This window comes from Ursus arctos, unplaced genomic scaffold (assembly GCF_023065955.2).
Source record: "Ursus arctos isolate Adak ecotype North America unplaced genomic scaffold, UrsArc2.0 scaffold_9, whole genome shotgun sequence".
Classification (NCBI taxonomy): Eukaryota; Metazoa; Chordata; class Mammalia; order Carnivora; family Ursidae; genus Ursus; species Ursus arctos.
In genome coordinates, this window is record NW_026623111.1 from 68215604 (window position 1) to 68235969 (window position 20366).

The 20366-nt window shown below is 39.9% G+C and overlaps 1 protein-coding gene across 4 annotated transcripts in view; it reads right to left on the reverse strand.

Annotated features, from left to right (window-relative positions):
- Window positions 1–20366, reverse strand: part of HSD17B11 (hydroxysteroid 17-beta dehydrogenase 11) — a 39352-nt gene that overhangs the window by 11328 nt on the left and 7658 nt on the right. For all 4 annotated transcript variants that reach the window (XM_048211914.2, XM_048211916.2, XM_048211915.2 and 1 more), the window contains 4 exons: window positions 14151–14258; window positions 11063–11194; window positions 9252–9358; window positions 2010–2147 (listed from right to left, as the gene is read on the reverse strand). In XM_048211914.2, coding sequence (XP_048067871.1) covers window positions 2010–2147; window positions 9252–9358; window positions 11063–11194; window positions 14151–14258 — 485 coding nt within the window. The remainder of the gene's footprint in view (window positions 1–2009; window positions 2148–9251; window positions 9359–11062; window positions 11195–14150; window positions 14259–20366) is intronic.

Sequence of the window (20366 nt, forward strand, 5' to 3'; positions counted from 1 at the left end):
TGATAAGATTCTTCCGGGGGCTTGAGATCTTTGGACAGCTATCAAATTTCTACCTGATGTTGGCTTCCTACTCTGTCTACCTGTGGGTAGACATATTTAGGTTAAGGTGTATTTAAATAGAACCTGCTATTTTCCCAAAGGGCCACAATGAATATTCTTCATTAACTTAAAATATATTTTCACCAAAGGCAGATGGATGGGAGGAAAGAGGGAGAAAATTTGAGGAGGCAGAATAAAACTTAAAAATTAAATCTTATCAGCACAATAGATAATCTAAAAGTAGATCCAAGTAAATATGCAGATTATAAAGATGACATTTCAAAGCAGTGAAGGAATGACGTATAACTTAATAAATAATTCAAAATAACATTTACTATTTGGGAAAAACAATTAAGCAATACCGTGACCTTATCTCTTAAAGTAAATTTGGGTGGAGCAAAGGTCTAAATGTGAAAACGCAACCATAAATGTACTAGAAAAAAAATACAGGTAGATATTTTCATAAGCTTGGGGTGAAAAAAGACATTTATAAACACCTCGCGGAAACTAAAGGCCATGAAGGGGGGAAAAAAAAAAACCTGAGAAATTTTAATGTAAAACTAAATAAAAATAAGTGTAGGGGTGCCTGGGTGGCTCTGTCGGTTAAGCCTCTGCCTTTGACTCAGGTCATGATCCTGGGGTCCCGGGATCAAGTCCCAGTCATCCAGCTCCCTGAGCAGTGGGGAGTCCGCTTCTCCCTCTGCCCCTCCTCCTGCTCATACTCTCTCTCTCACAGTAAATAAAATCTTTAAAAAAATAAAATAAATCAAATCTACCTGAAGGAGATGGTACCAAAATGTGAAAATGTGTGTGCACTAGCATGTTCACCACAGCTGTGCCAGGGGGAGAAAATCACTAGTAGACGCAACTGTTCAGACTAAGTACTCGATACAATTTATGATAAAACTCTGTATTTACTGACAGGAAATGATGTCCACAACATAACGCTGATCAAAATAAGTACTTGACTTACAGCGTCCAGAACGCCATGTGTAACATATCCCAGTTACATAAAATTCAGACATTTAAGCAGTACATAGAGAGATGTCTAGAAGGATGTTCATCAAAATGTTAAGAGTAGTCTGCACTGGATAGAGGGTTTCCAGGAAGCTCAAAAGAACGTATTTGTATTTTTCTCTATATTGGAATTTTCCAAAAGTATGCTTCATGTTTACGAAGCCATTAAAACTATTTCCGAAAAGGAGAAACATTAAAAGTTAACCTCAGAACTGATCCTTTATCGTTGTATTTATTTATTTATTTATTTTAGAGAGGGAGAGGGGGTGGGGGAGGGGTGGAGGCAGAGGGAGAGGGAGAATCCTAAGCAGGTTCCATGCCCAGCTTGGAGCCCCACGTAGGGCTTGATCTCATGATCCTGACCTCAGGACCTGAGCTGAATTCAAGAGTCAGACGCTTAACTGACTGAGCCACCCAGGCGCTCCTGTAGTTTTATTTATTAACCAAGTAAAGACTGGTACTCATTTTGGAGGATAACTTCTAGATTAGCAAAGGAAGGTGTTTTTCACACTGCGGTCCTGGGTTATCTGTATCAGAATTACCGATGGTGCATGTTAAACAGAAGCCCCAAGCTCCTTCCCCACCACTACCCTATCCCAGCCAAACCCAAGGCATCAACATCTCTGGGGGTAGGACCCCTACATGGTTCCCAAGCACTCCTGGTGAAATGTGTATATACCTAAGTCAGAGAACCACTGCCCAGGGAAAGAGGGGGGGAGTAGGATTATTAGCAAATTCACCTGAGTTAACTCATATTTATGTTTATACACATTCTCTCCCTCTCTTTGTCTCTCCACCTGTTTTCCCACACTCTACAGGAGCTGAAATTGAGATGAGCTAAGGGCATTGCATATCAGGTGTTTAAAGGATTAAAATAATTAAGAAAACCCACAGAATGGCGGATATTCATAGTAATCACCAACCCTTCTGTCTTCATTTCCATCTCAACTTACGCAGTACTTGGGTTTTTGATGAAGCCAGTGTTTATGAAATTAGGGCAGAGACATGTTGTTTTGACTCCAGTTCTTTCTAAGGCAGCCAGTTCTTCAGTCAAAGCTTTATGAAATCCAACAGCAGCAAACTTGCTCGAACTGAAAATAAACACAGAGAGCTCACAAGATAATTCTAGAAAGATGCTGCATCTACTTAATTCGGATGTCTGTTTTCCCTAGTTAAGTGTGGACCTGTGCCCAGCCTCACTGCCATCAGCTGAGTTTCGGGGTCCAGCCCAGACCTACCAGATCAGAATGTGCATTCCAGATCCTCAGGTAAATTGATAGGCATTAAAGTCTAAGCAGCAGGGCGCCTGGGTGGCTCAGTTGGTTAAGCGTCCGTCTCCTGATTTTGGCTCAGATCATGATCTCAAGCTCACGAGATCGAGCCCAGGGCAGGCTCTGTGCTCAAGAGGGCGCTTGCTTGCGGTTCTCTCTTTCCCTCTCCCTCTGTTCCTCCCCCTGCTTGAGCTCAAGCGTGTAGGACCTCTCTCACTCTCAAAAATAAATCAATAAATCATTCCTTAAAGTCTAAGAAGCAATCACACAGAACACTTACGACGTCCCAATATCACTTAACGAAGTGAGAACTAAGTAGGCTCAAAGGTCTTGCTAGGAAAATTGGGCAAGTGTTTGTTTTTGCTGTTGTTGTTTCTGTAAGATTTAATGTCACTATAGCCTGTTAATTATCTAATATATCCAGGAATTCCTGGGAAAGTTCTCTGGACAAGTCCTATTTTTCTCTTTAAGTCTCAGTTTCACTTCCTCAAAGAGGTCCCCCCTGGCCCCTAGTCTCGATTATTTCCCCACTATATTGTAATCTACAGTTTTTTTATGATAGCCTATTTAGGATTTATGATTAAATATTCATTGGGGTGAATTTTTTTTAACATCCGCCCCTCATACTTTTACTATACATTTCATGACTATTTTGGTTTCCAGTAAATCCCCAGGGCCTAGCACAGTGCTTGCCTTATAATAGCTGCTCAACAAATATTTGTCAAATGGATAAATCAAAATGCAAAGAAATTCTTATTGTCACAGCTCCTTCATTTGGCAAGAGAAAGAAAATTAATCACATTCTAAGCTGATATTACTTTTCTAATTCGTTTTTTTAAAAAAATACCTTTATTGAGAAATAAATTCATGTATCATAATCTACCCATTTGAAATATAAAATTCAATGGTTTTTGGAATATTACATTATAAATTTTTAAAAATTGTGTGAAAATAAATATAACAAAATTTGCCATTTTAACCATTTTTAAATGTGCAATTCAGTGCTATTAATTACCAGATTATTTTTCTATAAGTCTGTATTTATTAGCAATTATACAAAGTAGTTGTAAATTCTTGCCAATTAACCTGTGCTTTGGAAAATACAAACCTGTGGAAAGTTCTCTCAACTTATTTTTTTTAAAGCTTACACATATACTGAAGCCTTAAAAGATTGCTAGATTCACTTATGTAAAATGTAAATCTCACCTTGAAAAACGACACAAAAATAATCATACGTAAAATTGATCACTGCATGTCAGACGCTGTCTTCAGTTATTCAGATGTATTATTGCATTTAATCCTCACAACTCTTTGCAATGGATATTACTATGATCCCATTTACCAAAAAGGAAACGGAGGCACTGGGGCGGGAGTAGTTGGTTTGCAATCTCCTTGGGAGCTTGTTGGATATAATGTGAAGCTGCCCCCTGCTGCACACACAGGGCAGGGAGGCCAAAGAAAGAGGCAGACCACTCCAGATTGGTGGGTGGCAGGTTTAATAAGCAAGGAAACTTGGGAGGCTTGTCTTGGGCAGCTGTAAGGTGGTAGATCTCCACACCCAGCTGCCCGAATCTTAAAAGTTTATATAGAGGCCTTAATTGGGTTGAGCCATACATACTATCCAGATAGTCTCGATACCACATTTCTTTCTTTTTTTTTTTTTTTTTAAGATTTTATTTATTTATTTGCCAGAGAGAGAGAGAGAGAGCAAGCGAGAGCACAAGCAGGGGGAGCAGCAAGCAGAGGGAAAAGCAGGCTCCCTGCTGAGCAAGGAGCCCGATGCAGGGCTTGATCCCAGGGCCTCGGAATCATGACCCGAGCCAAAGGCAGCCGCTTAACCGACCGAGCCACCCAGGTGCCCTTTGACACCACATTTCTATCTCATGGGTGTGTCCTGGGGGCAGCTTTTGGGAATGGTGAAGGCAGTTGGATACCACGTTCCAAGGACAGGGCAGTGGGGAGGAGCCTCCAATTGCCTAGGTCCAGCTCACAGGTCACATTTTCGGGATGACCTCTCCCAACAGAGTTAATGGGCTTGCCCAAAGACATAAAATGAAGTGGTAGAATCAGGCTTTAAATCAGGGCAATAACCCAGGCCTCTATATGATGTACTTTAAACTTTATTAGCTCCCAACCAAGTTAAGAGGCAAATGATAAACTGGTAAAGCAGTTGCAACATGTAAGTTGTGGGTAGGGCTTAACATAGGGCAACTTTTATAAATGAATAAGACAATACTCTAGTAGATAAATGGCTAAAGGACATTAGCAGAAAATTCACAATATAAAAATACCAATGGATATATGCATATAAAGACGTGTTGTTTCAGGAATAAAATAAATACAAACTAAAACAAGAGGGAATTTTTGCCTAGCAATAATGGTGAGGATATGAGGAAATTTTTATTTGTTTGAGTTGCTATTCAACATACAGAATGTTTTCATTTTAAATGATTGAACCAGGAATCTTTTCTCTTGAAGCCTTCCAGTATGTCTAAGCTTAAAAAAAATAAAAATAAAAAAGATGAGAGAGAACTTTCCACAGCTTTCTATTTTCCAAAGCACAGGTTAATTGGCAGCCTTTTCTGGAAGGCAATTTGGCAAAAGGTATCAAATTCATTAAAAATATGCCATGCTCTTAGATCTAGTCATTCTCCTTATAAGTATTTATCCCACAGAAAGAACCAATCATGTTTCTAAAGATTTATATTCAAGGTTAGTCTCTGGGATATGTACTTCATGAAGGCCACTGGTTGGAAACCATTTTAAATGTCTGGAGTGGACCGCTGTTGTTTTTGCCCTTTGGCATTCCTCGTTCCTTATTCTGGTGACGTCACTCTTACCCACCACAGGTGTCACCCTGTACAGTGGCTGGATCCTCGTAGCTAGAGCGACCTCTGGAACTAGAGCGTTTGAAGGCAGTACTGGGAAATCACGGCTTTGCCCTCACCTGCTGGCTACTGAGAGGCTATCACTCTGGCACTGCTGGTAGCCACCTCACCAACAGACAGAGGCAGAGACCCTGCCCGAGACTCTTAACTACGGAGCTAATACATTCCTCTTTTGGTCCGAGGCAGTTTAAGTGTTGTGTTCCTTGCAACTGAAAGAGTCCTGACAAATGAACTGTGCAACAACAATGGCTAAACTGCACACATAGTGGCAACTATGTGCAGAGGCACACCATGCAAAAAATGAAAATAATATTGCACATATATGTATTAACGTGCAAAATGTTCATTTAAAATTTTAAAAAGCCAAGATTATGTAGGCAGATTTTTTTCAATGCTTGACTATGTACCTGCATTTAAAATGTCCTAAAAGATTATAACAAATGCTAACCATGATTATTTCTGGTAAGACTAAGAGTAATTTTTTTTCTTTTACTAAACTGTATTTTAGACTATCAGTAAGACTATCAGTAATTTTTTTCTTTTACTACACTGTATTTTCTGATTTTTCTTAAGTGAACCAAAAAGTGCATAAATATATTAAAGCTCAGAGTTAATGATGTTGAGTGTATTAAAATAACTATTTTTGAACTTCAGGGTAAATTTATTTTTAGACATATGTATATATGAAAGCTATAGTGGATTTTTTCCTGCACTTTGTAACATTACATCAAATTCCTTATTATTAATAATTTGAATTAATATTTTTTATCCCAATCATTCTTTTAAATAACATTTCATTATAAGCTAATAAAGATCAGGACTCGATTTTGCCACGTCCTCCCATACTGGTGACTTTCATGCTTGTAAATTGGCTCTTTAAGTTGACAAGATATATTAGCCAGAGTTTCATGGTACCTTTAAATATTTTCTTTTAAAAATCAAAATGCTTCTGGACAAAATTCTTAGCAAGCAGCAAAAAAACATTTTAGAATAGAATTAAAAGGTGAACGCCTGTCACCGCGAATCCAGTTCTTTGATCTTGGATTTTTCACACTAATCATTTAAAACTATTGAACTGTAACTTCAAAAAAAATGGAAACTTTTTTTCCAACATATATAGGTGATTGGAGCTGTAATAAATTCTTTTGCTGTGGCTTAGCAACTCAGGCTGGTGACAGCTAAAGGCTCAATTACAGGGGGAAGAAAAAAACAGGTAATTCCAGATCCCCTCTCATTTGGGGAGCCGGAGCATATAGGATTAGTTCCACTGGGGCAAAGCATTCTGGAAGCTAAAACGAGAGGCAGGACTTTACTACTTTGTGTGATTACAGGAAAGTAGAATTGGAATGTAACACCAACAGGTACCCTCCTCTTACCGAACACTTACAGGACTCCAGATTCTACTCTAAGTGCATTACATTATGCGGTTTAAACTTGACAGCAGCCCGAGGATTTAGTTAGTCGCCATGATTAGCCTCTCTTCCGGGTGAAGAAAGTGACGCACAAAGGAGTAACTTGCCAAAGGTCACATAACATTAGTAAGTGACGGAGTCAAGATTCCTAACAATATGATCCACAACAGTCCCATCCTGAAAACAACCCAAATGCCTGTAAACAGTAGCATGGATAAATAAACAGCCGTCTAGTCACATCAGGCAGTACTCTGTAGGCAAGGAAATGATGGAGCAGTAGTGACGGGCAACAGCAAGGATACACCTCACAAACACAGCGTGATTGTGTGTATGTAAAGATCAGAAATAGGCAAAATTAATCTGTGGTGTTACAAATCAATACAGGGGTTACCTTCGAGAAGGAAAGAGGGATTGCTGGTTGGGAAGAGTTCTAGAAGGGCTTCTAAGGCCTTGTCCTATTTTTTGACCTGCACGGTGGTTAAATAGATGTGCCCACTTTACAGTAGCTCACTGAGCAGCACATTTATGATTTCTGCGCTTTTACCCATGTATGCTACACTTCAGTAAAATTCATGTGTTAAAAAGCAGTGTCTCAGTCACATTGCCCATTTGTTAGTAACAACCACCGATAGACACTGCTTTCCGCCGGGAGAGGCCTTCGGTGTGTCTCTGTGAAAGCTCTATCATTGATCAGATGCTGAGCAAAAAACCAGAGTCAACTGAAAAAAAAGACGGTGATGGTCACGAAGGATCACACACTGTAGCCGCTCCGGCCACGTGTGGCTGAGAGTCCTGCAGGGGCAAGCAAGCCGCCACACCATCCCAAATCCGGAAGTGCACAACCACTTGTGTGCTTGTGACCCTGCCTTTCAGCCCAAAGGGTGCCTTTGTGTGAAGAAAAAAAACCTAGTCTTCTCAAGCGACTTCACTGCCATCTCCTGGAAAACCTTCCGAGTTTAAAGGGACCTGAAAATGAATAGTGCAGCCTAGAATTGTGTAGTCTGCAATCCGCACAACTGTGTGTGTCGTTTCTGCTTTGACAAGACTCGGTGAGGTCTTGCTGAAAGCACTATCAACAGGGACCAAAATAAATTTGTTTCTCACACAAAACACATTCTCTCTTGATTTTCCCTGCTGCACGTTCAGTGGAGTAGAACCAAGCCTGAATCAAAAGAGCTACAGTATTTACTATGGCAAAGAGAAGGAGGAGGCATGACAGCCTTCCCGGCCCTGCTGGACGCAGATTCTCTTGGCTTATGTCGATGCCTGGGGCTAAGAACCTGGCAGGCGAGCAGGGTGTTGTGTACCAGCTGAGCAGCAACACTTGCAGCTATCTTTCATCAAGTGAAGGAATGCCAGACGGTATCCACCTCGGATGGCCAGGGGACAATCAGCTAACTTCTACTGGCTCTGGACCGTCGATCTGCTCTGTGACTGCCTCTGCGGTCATTTCGTCTTTTAGGAAAAAACCTCAATCCAAGTCTGTGTTGATTTTAAAAACTATTAAATATATGTTAAGAAAAAAAAGAAAATATAGATGAATAAAAGGACCAGAATAAAATTATTTGTCATTACCAAAGGATGACCACTCTCTAGGTGTGGTTAGAGCAAAATGGCTTGGTATATATCCTTGGGGACTTGTAAAATGCAAGATATAGATCTTTTAGATACATACGTGTGTATATATAACAAGATACCCACCCATGCCTCTGTTTATATATTTATACCCATACAACTCTGTTGTTTCTAGAATTTAGATACTTAATTCCAAAAGGGCATGATGGTAGAAAACAAATTTGAGCATATTTGTATGTATATTTATTTGACAATAGATATTATTGCACAGCAATTGAACATTTTAAGAGTTATTTGCTAAAATATAGAAGTGGCCAAGCACTGTTGCGGTGTGTGTAACCAGTAGGATCATCTGGGGTATGGTGGCCTCACTGATCAGTTCTTGACGGTATACAGTGGAGCACACCGTTACAGTGTCCTGCTTGCTGTAGTACGTTCTTCAGGTATTACAATGGCATGGGTTTTTAAATGGATAACTATTATAATTTTTTTACAACAATTCCACTCTTTGGATGCTTTTAATGTTTAGAATCCCAGATTATACTCTTTCTTTTAACACTGTTTTGTTTCCACGAAATTGCTTTATTAAAATTATTAACTTTTATTCATGGTACAAAAATATCACTCTTGTTTTTATGATTTCTTGCTGCCAAAAGGGATAAGAAATGCTTTAAGAGCTGGCTGCTAGGGGGTGGCTCAGTTAAGCGTCTGCCTTCAGCTCAGGTCATGATCTCAGGGTCCTGGGGTGGAGCCCTGCATCAGCTTATTCTCTCGCTCTAGTGTTCTCTTAAATAAATAAATAAAATCTTAAAAAAAAAAAAAAGAGCTGGCTTCTAATTGGATAATTTCCCTGCAGCCACCTGTAGAATGGTCGGCCTGGAAGGGATTAATGGTTGATAATGCTGTTGTACGAGAGACTTTGTGCAACTTCCTGACTATTTGGGCAATTTCAAGTTTATCATCATTAACGGCAGCTTTCATTAGACAGGGTAAGAAATCACACAGAAGTTAAACCTGGAAATAAATTAAGGAAACACCCACTCACTTACCAATAAGCAAGTAAGAAGGGGACGCCAGTATGCCCAGCTGCTGAAGCCACAGTGACAATATGGCCATGATTATTCTTCATCATCACTGGAAGAAATGCTTTTGTAGTCTAGAAATAGTGTTTATTAAGAGAAAAAGATATATGATTATTTCTGATTTGCAGACAAATATTGGAAATATTTCCAAACAAAGCTATATTTTGTTAACATTTTTCCTGTAATAAAGGAAAAAAACCCAATTAATTGCCGAATGTGGCAAATAAAGGCAACTGGATAGGATGCCTAGATTGGAAAAACAAAGCAAAGCAATGGATACTGAAAACTTTGAGAATCCATTTCATTTAAATTGTGAACTTCTAATATCCCCTGATCCCCTACCCCTTTTGTCACTGATGTTTTCTATCATTTCATATATTGAATAGATGTAATAATCTAGAGTTATCAAAAAGACTCTCTATGTAATGTGAAATTGTTAGAAAATAGTTTGGTTATGTCATCAAAATACTGAAATGAATAGCAATCTTCCAGTAGTCACTGAAGGATTCATGCAGTAAATATTTATGGAGCACCTACTATGTGATGGGGATTCAAAACATTAAGACGATGCCCTACATTCTAATAAAGGCAGAAAGACAGACAAATTCGTCAGTTATAAAGATACACAGTGTGCCTGGGTGGCTCAGTCAGTTAAGCATCTGCCTTTGGCCCAGGTCATAATCCCAGGGTCCTGCGATGAAATCCTGCATCAGTCTCCTTGCTGAGCGGGGAGCCTGCTTCTCCCTCTGCCTCTGCCTGCTACTCTGCCTACTTGTGCTCTTTCTCTGTCAAATAAATGAATAAAATCTTAAAAAAAAAAAAAGATACAAAGACAGATGCCAATAATCTGGGAATATTGACATAATATCACATTTTCACCAATTCCAATATTCTTTAGAGATTATGTATCCCAAAGTCATATCCAAGAAAACTTTGAGGGACCCTTTCAGGAACTGGCCATTTGGGCAATTTTTAGCCTCTTCAGAAACTCTCACTCACTCTCTCTCCCTCACTCTATCTCTCTCTATCTGTATCTATAGACCTTGCATGGTGAGGTTTATGAAGAGTTGGCAACTTTGGGGCCAGAAAATACTCAAGGCCTGAGTCTCATGAGAATCTGAAAGCAAACTGGGCTCACCTTTAATAGAACCACACAGATGACCCCTAATCCCTTCCTTCATAAACAAGATCACATAGATGTAAGAATCTAGCTTAAAATTAAAACATACAGAACACCTCAAGTTTATTATTAATTAATTATTATTAATATTTTTAAGGGGGGAGAAAAAATGGTTGATGAGATTTGGTCACAGCATGAAAAATGACCTTTGTTTTTTTAAAGTCTATTTATTTTTTTTAGTAATCTCTCCACCCAATGTGGGGCTCAAACTCATGACCCCAAGATCAAGAGTCTCATGCTCTTCCAAATGAGCCAGCCAGGTGCCCTGAAAAATTTCCTCTTTGTATGTTATCCTTAGTACCTGCAGAAAACTTCAGTATTAATTTGATACATCTTTATGTCTGCTGAAATCTCCATTTTAAAGATGTTATTGATTTATTTGTCAGACAGAGAGAGAACACAAGTAGGGGGAGCAGCAGGTTCCCCAATGGGCAAGGAGCCCGATGTGGGACTTGATCCCAGGACCCTGGGATCATGACCTGAGCTGAAGGCAGACGCTTAACCGACTGAGCCAGTCAGGTGCCCTGAAATCTCCACTTTAAACATAGTCTTTGGGTTTTACAAAAGGGAATGTTTTCATCAAAGAAGTCATACCTACCCAGAAATGTGCAAGTACATTAACTTCAAAAGTCTTTTCAATCTGAGGGTCTTGTGTTGAGAACAAATCCGATGTGTAGACTACACCAGCATTATTTACTAAAATACTAACATCTCCGATTTCTTCCTTCACCTTTAAAAATAAGACAAATATCCGCAACATTAAGAGTTATGAAGGAAGGTTTGCATGCAAGGATTATTAAAGAACTATGTGTTCCTCCATTAGATGCAGGGGGAAATGTAGTTTTATAATCTATGTGCCAATATGGAAAAAAGAACCTTTTAATCTTAACTACTTAATTTCAAAACAGCTCTGCCTGTAAGTCTGGCTAGGTAGAAGTTTTCTTTTGCAATTTAGTCTCTTGACTTTGCTCTATCGATTTTACCTTGAGAGGCAGTTGGCTAATAAAAACAAAACCAGTGGCAAAAACAACGACGACAACAACAAACACCCCCCCTCCACAAACAAAAATCCCACAGCATTTATTTCTTTAATACTATTTCAAAAGGTAAGCAAAAAATTGTTTTAATTAATTGGCAAATGTAGGGACTATCTGGGGATTTATGTAAAACTGATTATACCATTAAGCTGGTCACATCTTCTATTTCTTTATTTTTGTAGTCACTCCATTCTGTTGCTCACCAACCTTCCTCCCATGGGTGGCAGTTGGCCTAACGGCTGGCAACGCCAGAATATCTTATCTGATATTTTTACAGTTCTTTGAGTAGCTAAGCTTCTTGGTGGATAGACCCTAGAGTTACAATGCCCTCTGTTATACACTGTGTTCCAAATAAAAGCTAACTTCTGTAAAGAGTTATCATATTTAGATAGTGCTGCAGTGTGCTGGGGACCTGAGGGGGAGGTGACAAATAGCCTGTTAAAGGCTTTCATTGTGCTATGCATTTTGCACGATTTCATTATTTATCTCATTTAATTCTCACAATAATTCCATGAGCTGGCAACTCTTGGTATGCTCACTTTAGAGATGAGAAACGTGAAACACAGAATGGCTATTTGTTGCCCAAGGCCACATGGCTATTCAAGGTCACATGGAGCTGAGACTCTCCCAGATCCTCTGACTTCAGAGCTCAAGACAAACCTCAAGGCTCAAACAGAAAGGAAGCCAGGAGGTGGAATGCCCATCAGCGACCCAGTAGGACACCAGTGTGCCGACTGCTGAAAGCTTGTCATCAGGTTGTATTTAAGGTATGAAAGAGTCAAGCTAAGACACTGGGCCCTTGAGCAACACTATCTGTACTTATATCCACATCTCTAGTGTGATATGAAAACTGTTGTTCAGAATAATGCCCCTCAGATATTGAGAAGAACAGGACAGTGTATGTGGTTAGAAGTGATGGAGCTGGAGTAATGCCTCCAAACTACTATGACTTAAAATATAAATTACTCTTTTACACTGCCAAAGAATTTGCCCTTCCTTATCCCTTCCTCCACACTTGTCCCTTCCTTCATCCTTGAGCTCCCCATCATCACCTATTGTCTCCCCGCATCGTGAACGTCTGCTCTGCACATTTCTCAATAACGAAAGCAAGCCATGAGTTTAAATGGTTAGGGGACATAAAAATATCCTGATACTAAAGTAACCACATCAAAATAACTTCAAAATATCTGATAATCACATGTCATTGTGCATATTCTGTTTAAGCATATCGTGTATCCCTGAGCAAGTTCAGTAAAAACACGAGGGTTAAAACACATGGAATAGGTTCAAATAATGAAATTACCTTTTCCAGAACAGCCTATTCCCAGATGAGTCTAGAAGCAATCACTGTGTGCCACATACTGATCCAAAAACTTTACATCATTAATTCACTTAATCCTCCTAACAACCCTGAGGTAGGTACTGCTGTGATCCCCATTTTATAACTGGGGAAACTTAGACATGGAGAGGTTAAGTCACTTGCACTGATACAGCCAGTAGTAACTGGAAGACTGTACATCTCTCTAAAGGAAAATCATCGTTAATTCGAGTAAAATAGTAACTCGTAAATGCAGATGTTTCTTGTCTACAGGCCTTGCTCTTACTGTACCCTGTTCCAGGAAAGCTATTTCCCACCAAGCTATTTTCCACTAAGTAATTTCTACTTAGTCAGGGTTTTTTTGTTTTTTGTTTTTTTAAGAGAGGGAGGGAGAGAGGGGCAGGGGTGGAGTGTGGGGAGAGGGAGAGGGAGAGGGAGAGAGAGAATCCTAAGCAAGCGCCACACCCAGGGCAGAGCCTGATGCCGGGTCGATCTCACAACCCTGAGATCATGACCTGAGCCAGTATCAGGTCAGTTGCCTGAGCCACCCAGGTGCCCCGATTTCTACTTATTCTTTCGACTTAGCTCAGGCCTCACCAGTAATAGAGGCATTAGCTTGAGATAAAAGCTTACAATTCAAAAGTAGAAGTTAAAAATATCCTCAAATCTAAAATTCCCCAAACAAGGAGGTTCTCAAGGCTGATTGAAACAGAATCTTTATACTGTACTGGATCAGATTATCTAGGAGTAAGGTCCAGGAATGTGTATTTTGAGAACTTTGCCCAGATAATTCTATTGACTTTCTTACTATTGTAGCATTTAGTTAACAAGTAGATATATGAATGCATTCGGAGTGAAGCTACATTATATATACATAGCATGTCTCAGTTGTATATAGAAGAGGCAAATACTGCTTTATAGAGATAAATCTATCTATGATCAAAGCCTGATAATCAGTTAAATTTATCCTAACTCCCTAACCCAGTTCTTTGGGCGTCTGAAGACCCTATCAATGATTTGCAGTGTCATCGAAGAATTTACTTGTAGCAGAATCACATGGCTGAGGTGTGGGTATGTGGCATACTAAACAGGCAGATTCCTGGGCCCAGCCCTTGATCCGCTAAAAGCAAACCTCTGGGGTGTCATTTTTTAACAAGCTCTCTATGGAAAGATTCTAGAACACAATGAAGTCTGGGTCTGCCACTAGCTGGCTGCACAACTTTGGGCAAATCACAAAACTTCGGCTACTTTGTCTGCATCATGTTGGTGTCATCTCCAGAATCCCTCCAGGCTCTGACATGATCTGATCCTAACCAAATGCAAAATTTCACCTTCTTTGCAGAGCTGTAAATATCTTCTCGGTTACTGCAGTCTACCACAAAGGCATGAGCCTTCGCACCCAGCCTCCTGCATTCAGCAGCTGTGTCCTCAATTCCGTGCTAGGAAAGGCGACAAAAAGTTTGATAAAGAAAACAAATTAAATGACATGAACATATTATATATCAACAGCTGAAAATATTAAGGTCAGATTGTTTGAACTAGTGTTAGGCAAGAATTTAACTGGACACATTTCTGGCAGGGACACAGGTACACTCTGCTCTTAGTACTTTGACTAGCTTCTTTTATTTGGAACCAAACTTAAAGCAAGCTTTTGTAAAGAACATAAAAATCTTAAAATACTATTCATATTCACATATTCATTCAGTTTTATATTCATGAATTTTATATACTTCGTGAATGTGTGTGTGTTTCATATTAATATTTAAAAAATAATATTAAACTTTTCCTTTCTGTGTCATTAAAAACTATTCATACATCAATTTTCTAGCTAAATAAATAAGGGGTTAATTACATTCATTCATTCATTCACTCACTCTTTTAACATTTTAATGTTTAGCTCATAGTCACAGTGCTTAGAAGAACCTTATGTGCCTGGGTGGCTCAGTCGGTTAAGCGTCTGCCTTTGGCTCAGGTCATGATCCCAGGGTCCTGGGATCAAGTCCCACATCGGGCTCCCTGCTCAGCGGGGAGCCTGCTTCTCCCACTGCCTTCCACTCCCCCTGCTTGTGCTCACTCACCCTCTCTCTCTGACAAATAAATAAATAAAATATTTTTTAAAAAAGAAATATGAATGAGACAGAGTACTGACCTCAGCAAGCTCACAGTCTAGTAGAAAGAAACATAAAGTAAGTATAAGATTTAGGTAGGACATATGAAATTGTTATTGTGTCAGAATAAAGGATTGAATATTGGCAGTTTCACATGGTTCAAACTGATACACTGTGGTAAGTGTAATAACAGAACAATATACAGAGAGTTATGGGAACGCAGAGGAGGGGCATGAAATACAATTCTAAAAGAAAAGGTACCAGTTAGGTCTTAAGGGTGAGTAGAACAGACAGGTCAATAGGGGAAAGGGCAGGCAGGGGGAGTGTAAGCAAAGGGATGGATAGGAGAAAGGTCCAGTGGTAAAATATTACCAGATTGCCGTGCTGGGTCATAAAGCTCAAGGCCAGTAGGAGTCCGATTAAAGGGCATTGTGTGTCATACTATATTTTATCCAAAAACTTAGAGGAGGGCACTGATTAAATTATAGAATCAGATTTGTGTATTATACTGATTACACTTGCTAAAGTATGGAGAACAGATTTTAGGGGTCAAGACTGCAGGAAGAGAGAAACATAGTAGGCAGTTTGCAATGATTTGGCCAACAGATGATACAAACTTGAACTGTGACATGACTAGAAACAATGTAAAAAGAATGAGCCTTAAAACCTATGTTTAGGAGGCCAAATCAGCAGGATTTGGGATGAGATAAGGAAGGTGGGAAGAACCTAAGCTGAAGTTGTTCCTTTTTTAGTTTAAGGAACTGGCAACACGGTGTTGCAACAAGTCACACGGAAGTCACAAGGAGAGCGGATTTGAGAAAAGGAATGGCGAGCCCAGTCTGGAGTGTTGATTTTGTCACCTTATATTCATGACCAGACCGGAGGGTTCTGTTTTCGTTTTTCTTTTTTTGTTTCCATTTTTGCTTGTGTGTTGGTTTGCCTGTACCAGTGTTGTAGCTTTTTCATTGTAAAGAACGTCTCAAACCATACCTTGGATTGAGGGTTAGTTTGTGAACTCTGCAAGCCAAGAAATTATTGTCGGTAACGCACACGTGGATGGACTGACTACATTTACCCACAGAGAGAACAGTAGAGCAGAACACTAGTGTGCGAATTTGCTGGTAAACTGTAATTCCTCTTGCAGAAAACCCAAATCTGGACAGCTATGGAAAGAATTCGCAGTTTGCTCAGTGAGTTTACTGTGATAGTAAAAGGAAATCGGGTGTTTTCCCTTTTGCTGAAATCTCTCACACAAACTGTTGTTTGTCCTCTGATGAGGAGCCCTTATTCCCCAAGGGACATCGAAACATCAGGCAGCATTTGGCCCCTTCCTTTAAAAGTATATTTCATTAATGTAGTATATACATACGATGGAATATTATTCAGCCTTCAAAAGGGATAAAATTCTGACACATTCTACAGCATGGATGAACCGTGATGATATTAAGTTAGTGAAACAAACCAGATACAAAAGGACAAATATGGCACAATTCTAGTTATATGAGATACCTAGCATAGTCAGATACACGGAGACAGAAAGCAGAATGGTGGTTGCCAGAGGCTGGGGGAGAGGGGCTGGGGAGTATTGTTTAATGGGTGCAAAGTTCCATTTGGGGATGACAAAAAAGTTCTGGAGATGGATAGTAGAGGTCATTTCGTAACAACGTGAATGTGCTCGACACAACTAAACTGAACACTTAAAAATGGCTAAAATGGAAATTTTTATGTAATACATATTTTACCACAATAAAGAAAGTTTTAAAAATTATATGGTGCTGATTCTTTTGGTATTCATAAAGTCCTCTTTGGAACAGATTCTACAGTAAAACTCCATTTGCCCTTTATTGCAGTTGTGGAGATGCGCTTAGTACCGTTGGCTTTCTCCATCAATGAACAGAGTGTGCGGTGACAAACACGTCCTTCCTTTACATCTGCAGTCATGCTTTTGGCTATTTCCCTGGTCTTCCTCACTTAGGGCCAAGGTCTGCACTCCACACCTCCTGAACCATGCAACAGATTTAAGTTCAAAATTCTGCCAGGAAAAATTTTAGACAGTCTCCATATTCATTTGGTAAGAAATAAAAAAATAAGCAGACCCTTAAATGTTTTCTCGGCACAGTGGAACTGCTCATCATTCTTCAACATTTCCCTTGTTAATTTTTTCATAATGTGCTGGATTCAGTTCTCAATTTTTATTTTTTATTATTTTATTTTATTTATTTAAGATTTTATTTATTTGAGCGAGAGCGCGCACGGGCGGGGATGTGCGCAAGAGCATGAGCAGAAGAGGGGGGCAGAGGGAAAGGGAAAGGGAGAAGCAGACTCCCCGCTGAGCAGGGAGCCCAGTCCCAGGACCCTGGGGTCATGACCTGAGCCGAAGGCAGCTGCTTAACCGACCACCCAGGTGCCCCTCAGTTCTCAATTTTTAATCTTCGGTTCTCCTTTAAGTCTTTACTTATCATTCTTTGCCTCTATCCCCACAACCAAAGCTTTTTGCCCATTACCTAGACTACTAAACATCTACATGTTTTCCTCATTCTTTCCATTGCTTTTTTCCATTCATTAATACACTTTAACATCTGATAAACAGTCTTTGAGCATACAGTAGGTGCTCACCACTTGCTATAAATTTATCTTCACAAACTTATCTAATGAGGCATGGAGGTGACAGACTGGTCAAGAAATGTGATTATCTACATAAAACAATAAAAAATTCATGGCATCGGTCTCAGCAGAGTAACAAAGCTGAAGCCACCGCTCATCCCTCCCAAAATTCATGCTCCTTTTCTGTGGACTTCACGATGAGTAGGAAGATGTCACCCTGAGAAGGATATCTTTGCTACCCTTGCTGCTTGACTTAATCTGAGGAATCTGTCTCTGGGGACAATTTGTCTTTGAACGCTGGGGGAAAGAATTTGATCTGGCCCCTCCCTGCCCTTCCTGCTTGATCTGAAAACAATCCAAAACTCTCCTCTTTTTCACTCATTCTCCGTACAGTCACCAGCCCAAAAGTTTTACATCTCTAGGTTCTGCTGCCTGCACTGCTTGAAATTTCCCCCTACCCAGTCAGGTTTAGTGGTTCTCAGACTTTCATAATTTTAAAACCTGTAAAATTTCAAGAAAAGTAGACTGCGGTGTATATACTGTGTATATACTGAACTAGGACTGCCAATCTCTTATTTGGCCAATTAAGGACATTAAAACCAAACTATCAGTTACTATCATTGTAATTTCATTAAGTATATATGTATATTTCACCCACAAAAAAAGTGGGAAGGAAATAGCCTTAAAATAATAGATGGTTTATTTAAATGCAATGAATTTAACATAATAAATACTACATTGTCCTTAATTTTTTTTTTTAAGATTTTATTTATTTATGTGACAGACAGCCAGCGAGAGAGGGAACACAGCAGGGGAGTGGGAGAGGAAGCAGCAGACTCCCAGCGAAGGAGCCCGATGTAGGACTCGATGTGGGACTCGATGTGGGACTCGATCCCAGAACGCCGGGATCACGCCGGGATCACGCCGGGATCACGCCCTGAGCCGAAGGCAGACGCTTAAGGACTGAGCTACCCAGGCGCCCCTGTCCTTAATTTTCTGACCACTTCCACTACTACCTCCCTGGTCTGCAAAACCAGCATCATCTCCTGCCTGGATTACCAGTGGTCTCCTAACTGCTCTCCCTGCAACCCAACAGCCTAGAATCTGGCTCAGAACCCTTCACTGGCTCCTCCAGGAAAAGCCGAAGCACAAACAATAGCTTACGGGAAACTTGATCTGGAGCTGCTGCTACTTAAGTTTCTAGACCAGCGCTGTCTCATAAAATATAATGTGAGCCACGTACTTAATTTTAATTTTTCTAGTAGCCACACATTTATTGAAAAAATAAAATTTAGTAGTATATTTTATTCAACTTAATATAGCCAAAATATTATTTTGGAATATTTGTTGTTATTATTATGAAATATTATATTTCAACATGTAATCCATATAACGGTTGTTAGTAAGATAGTCAACATTCCTTTTCTCATACTGTCTTTGAAATCCTGGGTGTAATTACACCACCATCACATCTCAATTCAGATGAGCCACATTTCAAATGCTCAACAACCCTAAGTGGTTAGTAGCCACTACCTACTGTCGTGTTGGAAGGCACAGATCTAGACTTTTCTTTTACTTCTCTCTCTTCCCTCACTCTGTGCCATGCTCTGCATTTGCGGATCCCGCAGAGAATGGGGGGGCTGACTCTCCTGATCTTGACCCAACTATCTCCATCTCATGAGGCTTTCTGTGTAAGATCCACACGTTCATCCCTGCCCCCTCCACCACCATAGAGACCTTATACCCTTTCATATTTTACTTTTCTTTATACTTATCACCTTTTAGCAATTACATAATTTATTATACAGCATATCTTGTTTAGCATCCCTTGTTCATGAAGTTTGTGTTTTTCTTACCACTATGTCCTCAGTTCTGCATTAGAACAGTGCCTGACAGATAGTAGGCACTCAATAAATATTTGTTGAATAAATGCATTCCACTCCGAATCAGAGAAAATTTTGTACAAATGAGCACAGGGCATTGGCAGCCATTAACACAGATGTGTAACCTAATTCTTAGCCCTAAATCCTCCAATGTTAGCTTAAACTTCACTTTGTGAATGGAAGTAACTAATGTGTGTTTACCATACGCCAGACACTGCTAAATGCTTTGTGGGTACCATTTGGTATAATCCTCCCTAGTCCTTTAAGGCAAGTACTGTTATTTTACCCATTTTGCAGAAAAGGAATCTAAAGCTCTAGGAAGTTAGGAGGTGGCTCATGAAGAGGTGGAGAGCTCTGCTGAGTTTGACCCTACTGCCATGCCTGACATTCACCACCAGTGACCACATCAGATTAGACTGGGCCTAGTTTGTATCTTTTGTTGCAGGTCTAATTAGTTAAAGCCTATTTTCCCTACAAGATTATTTGCCTATTCACCACTGTGCTCTTACTGATTACCAGAGCAACAAATACTCAGTAAGTCCTTGTTGATCACTATCTCAACCACCTGCTCACTGGGAGAACTCTTATCGAACTTCACATTCCCTGAATTTTTGTTTGCAGCTAGGGCGCTGGACGTTGACTAATGTGCAGGGCTGGCTTTTCAGGCCTTAGGTGCCTTGCAGAAACCTCTCCGTCCATCTACCACTGGCCACATAAAAGGTTAGATTCTAAATCCTCCTCTCTTCCTTAAGCCTACACCTATTCTTGTAAAACATTATGTACGTCGAAGAGTTTTTCCTTTTATTTTTTTTTTCAAATTTTTTGTTTAATTTTACTTTTTTTAAGTAAACTTGAGGCCTGACATGGGGCTCGAACTCAACTACTCCGAGATCAGGAGTCGCATGCTTTACTGACTGAGCCAGCCGGGTACCCCAAAGAGTTTTTTCTTTTA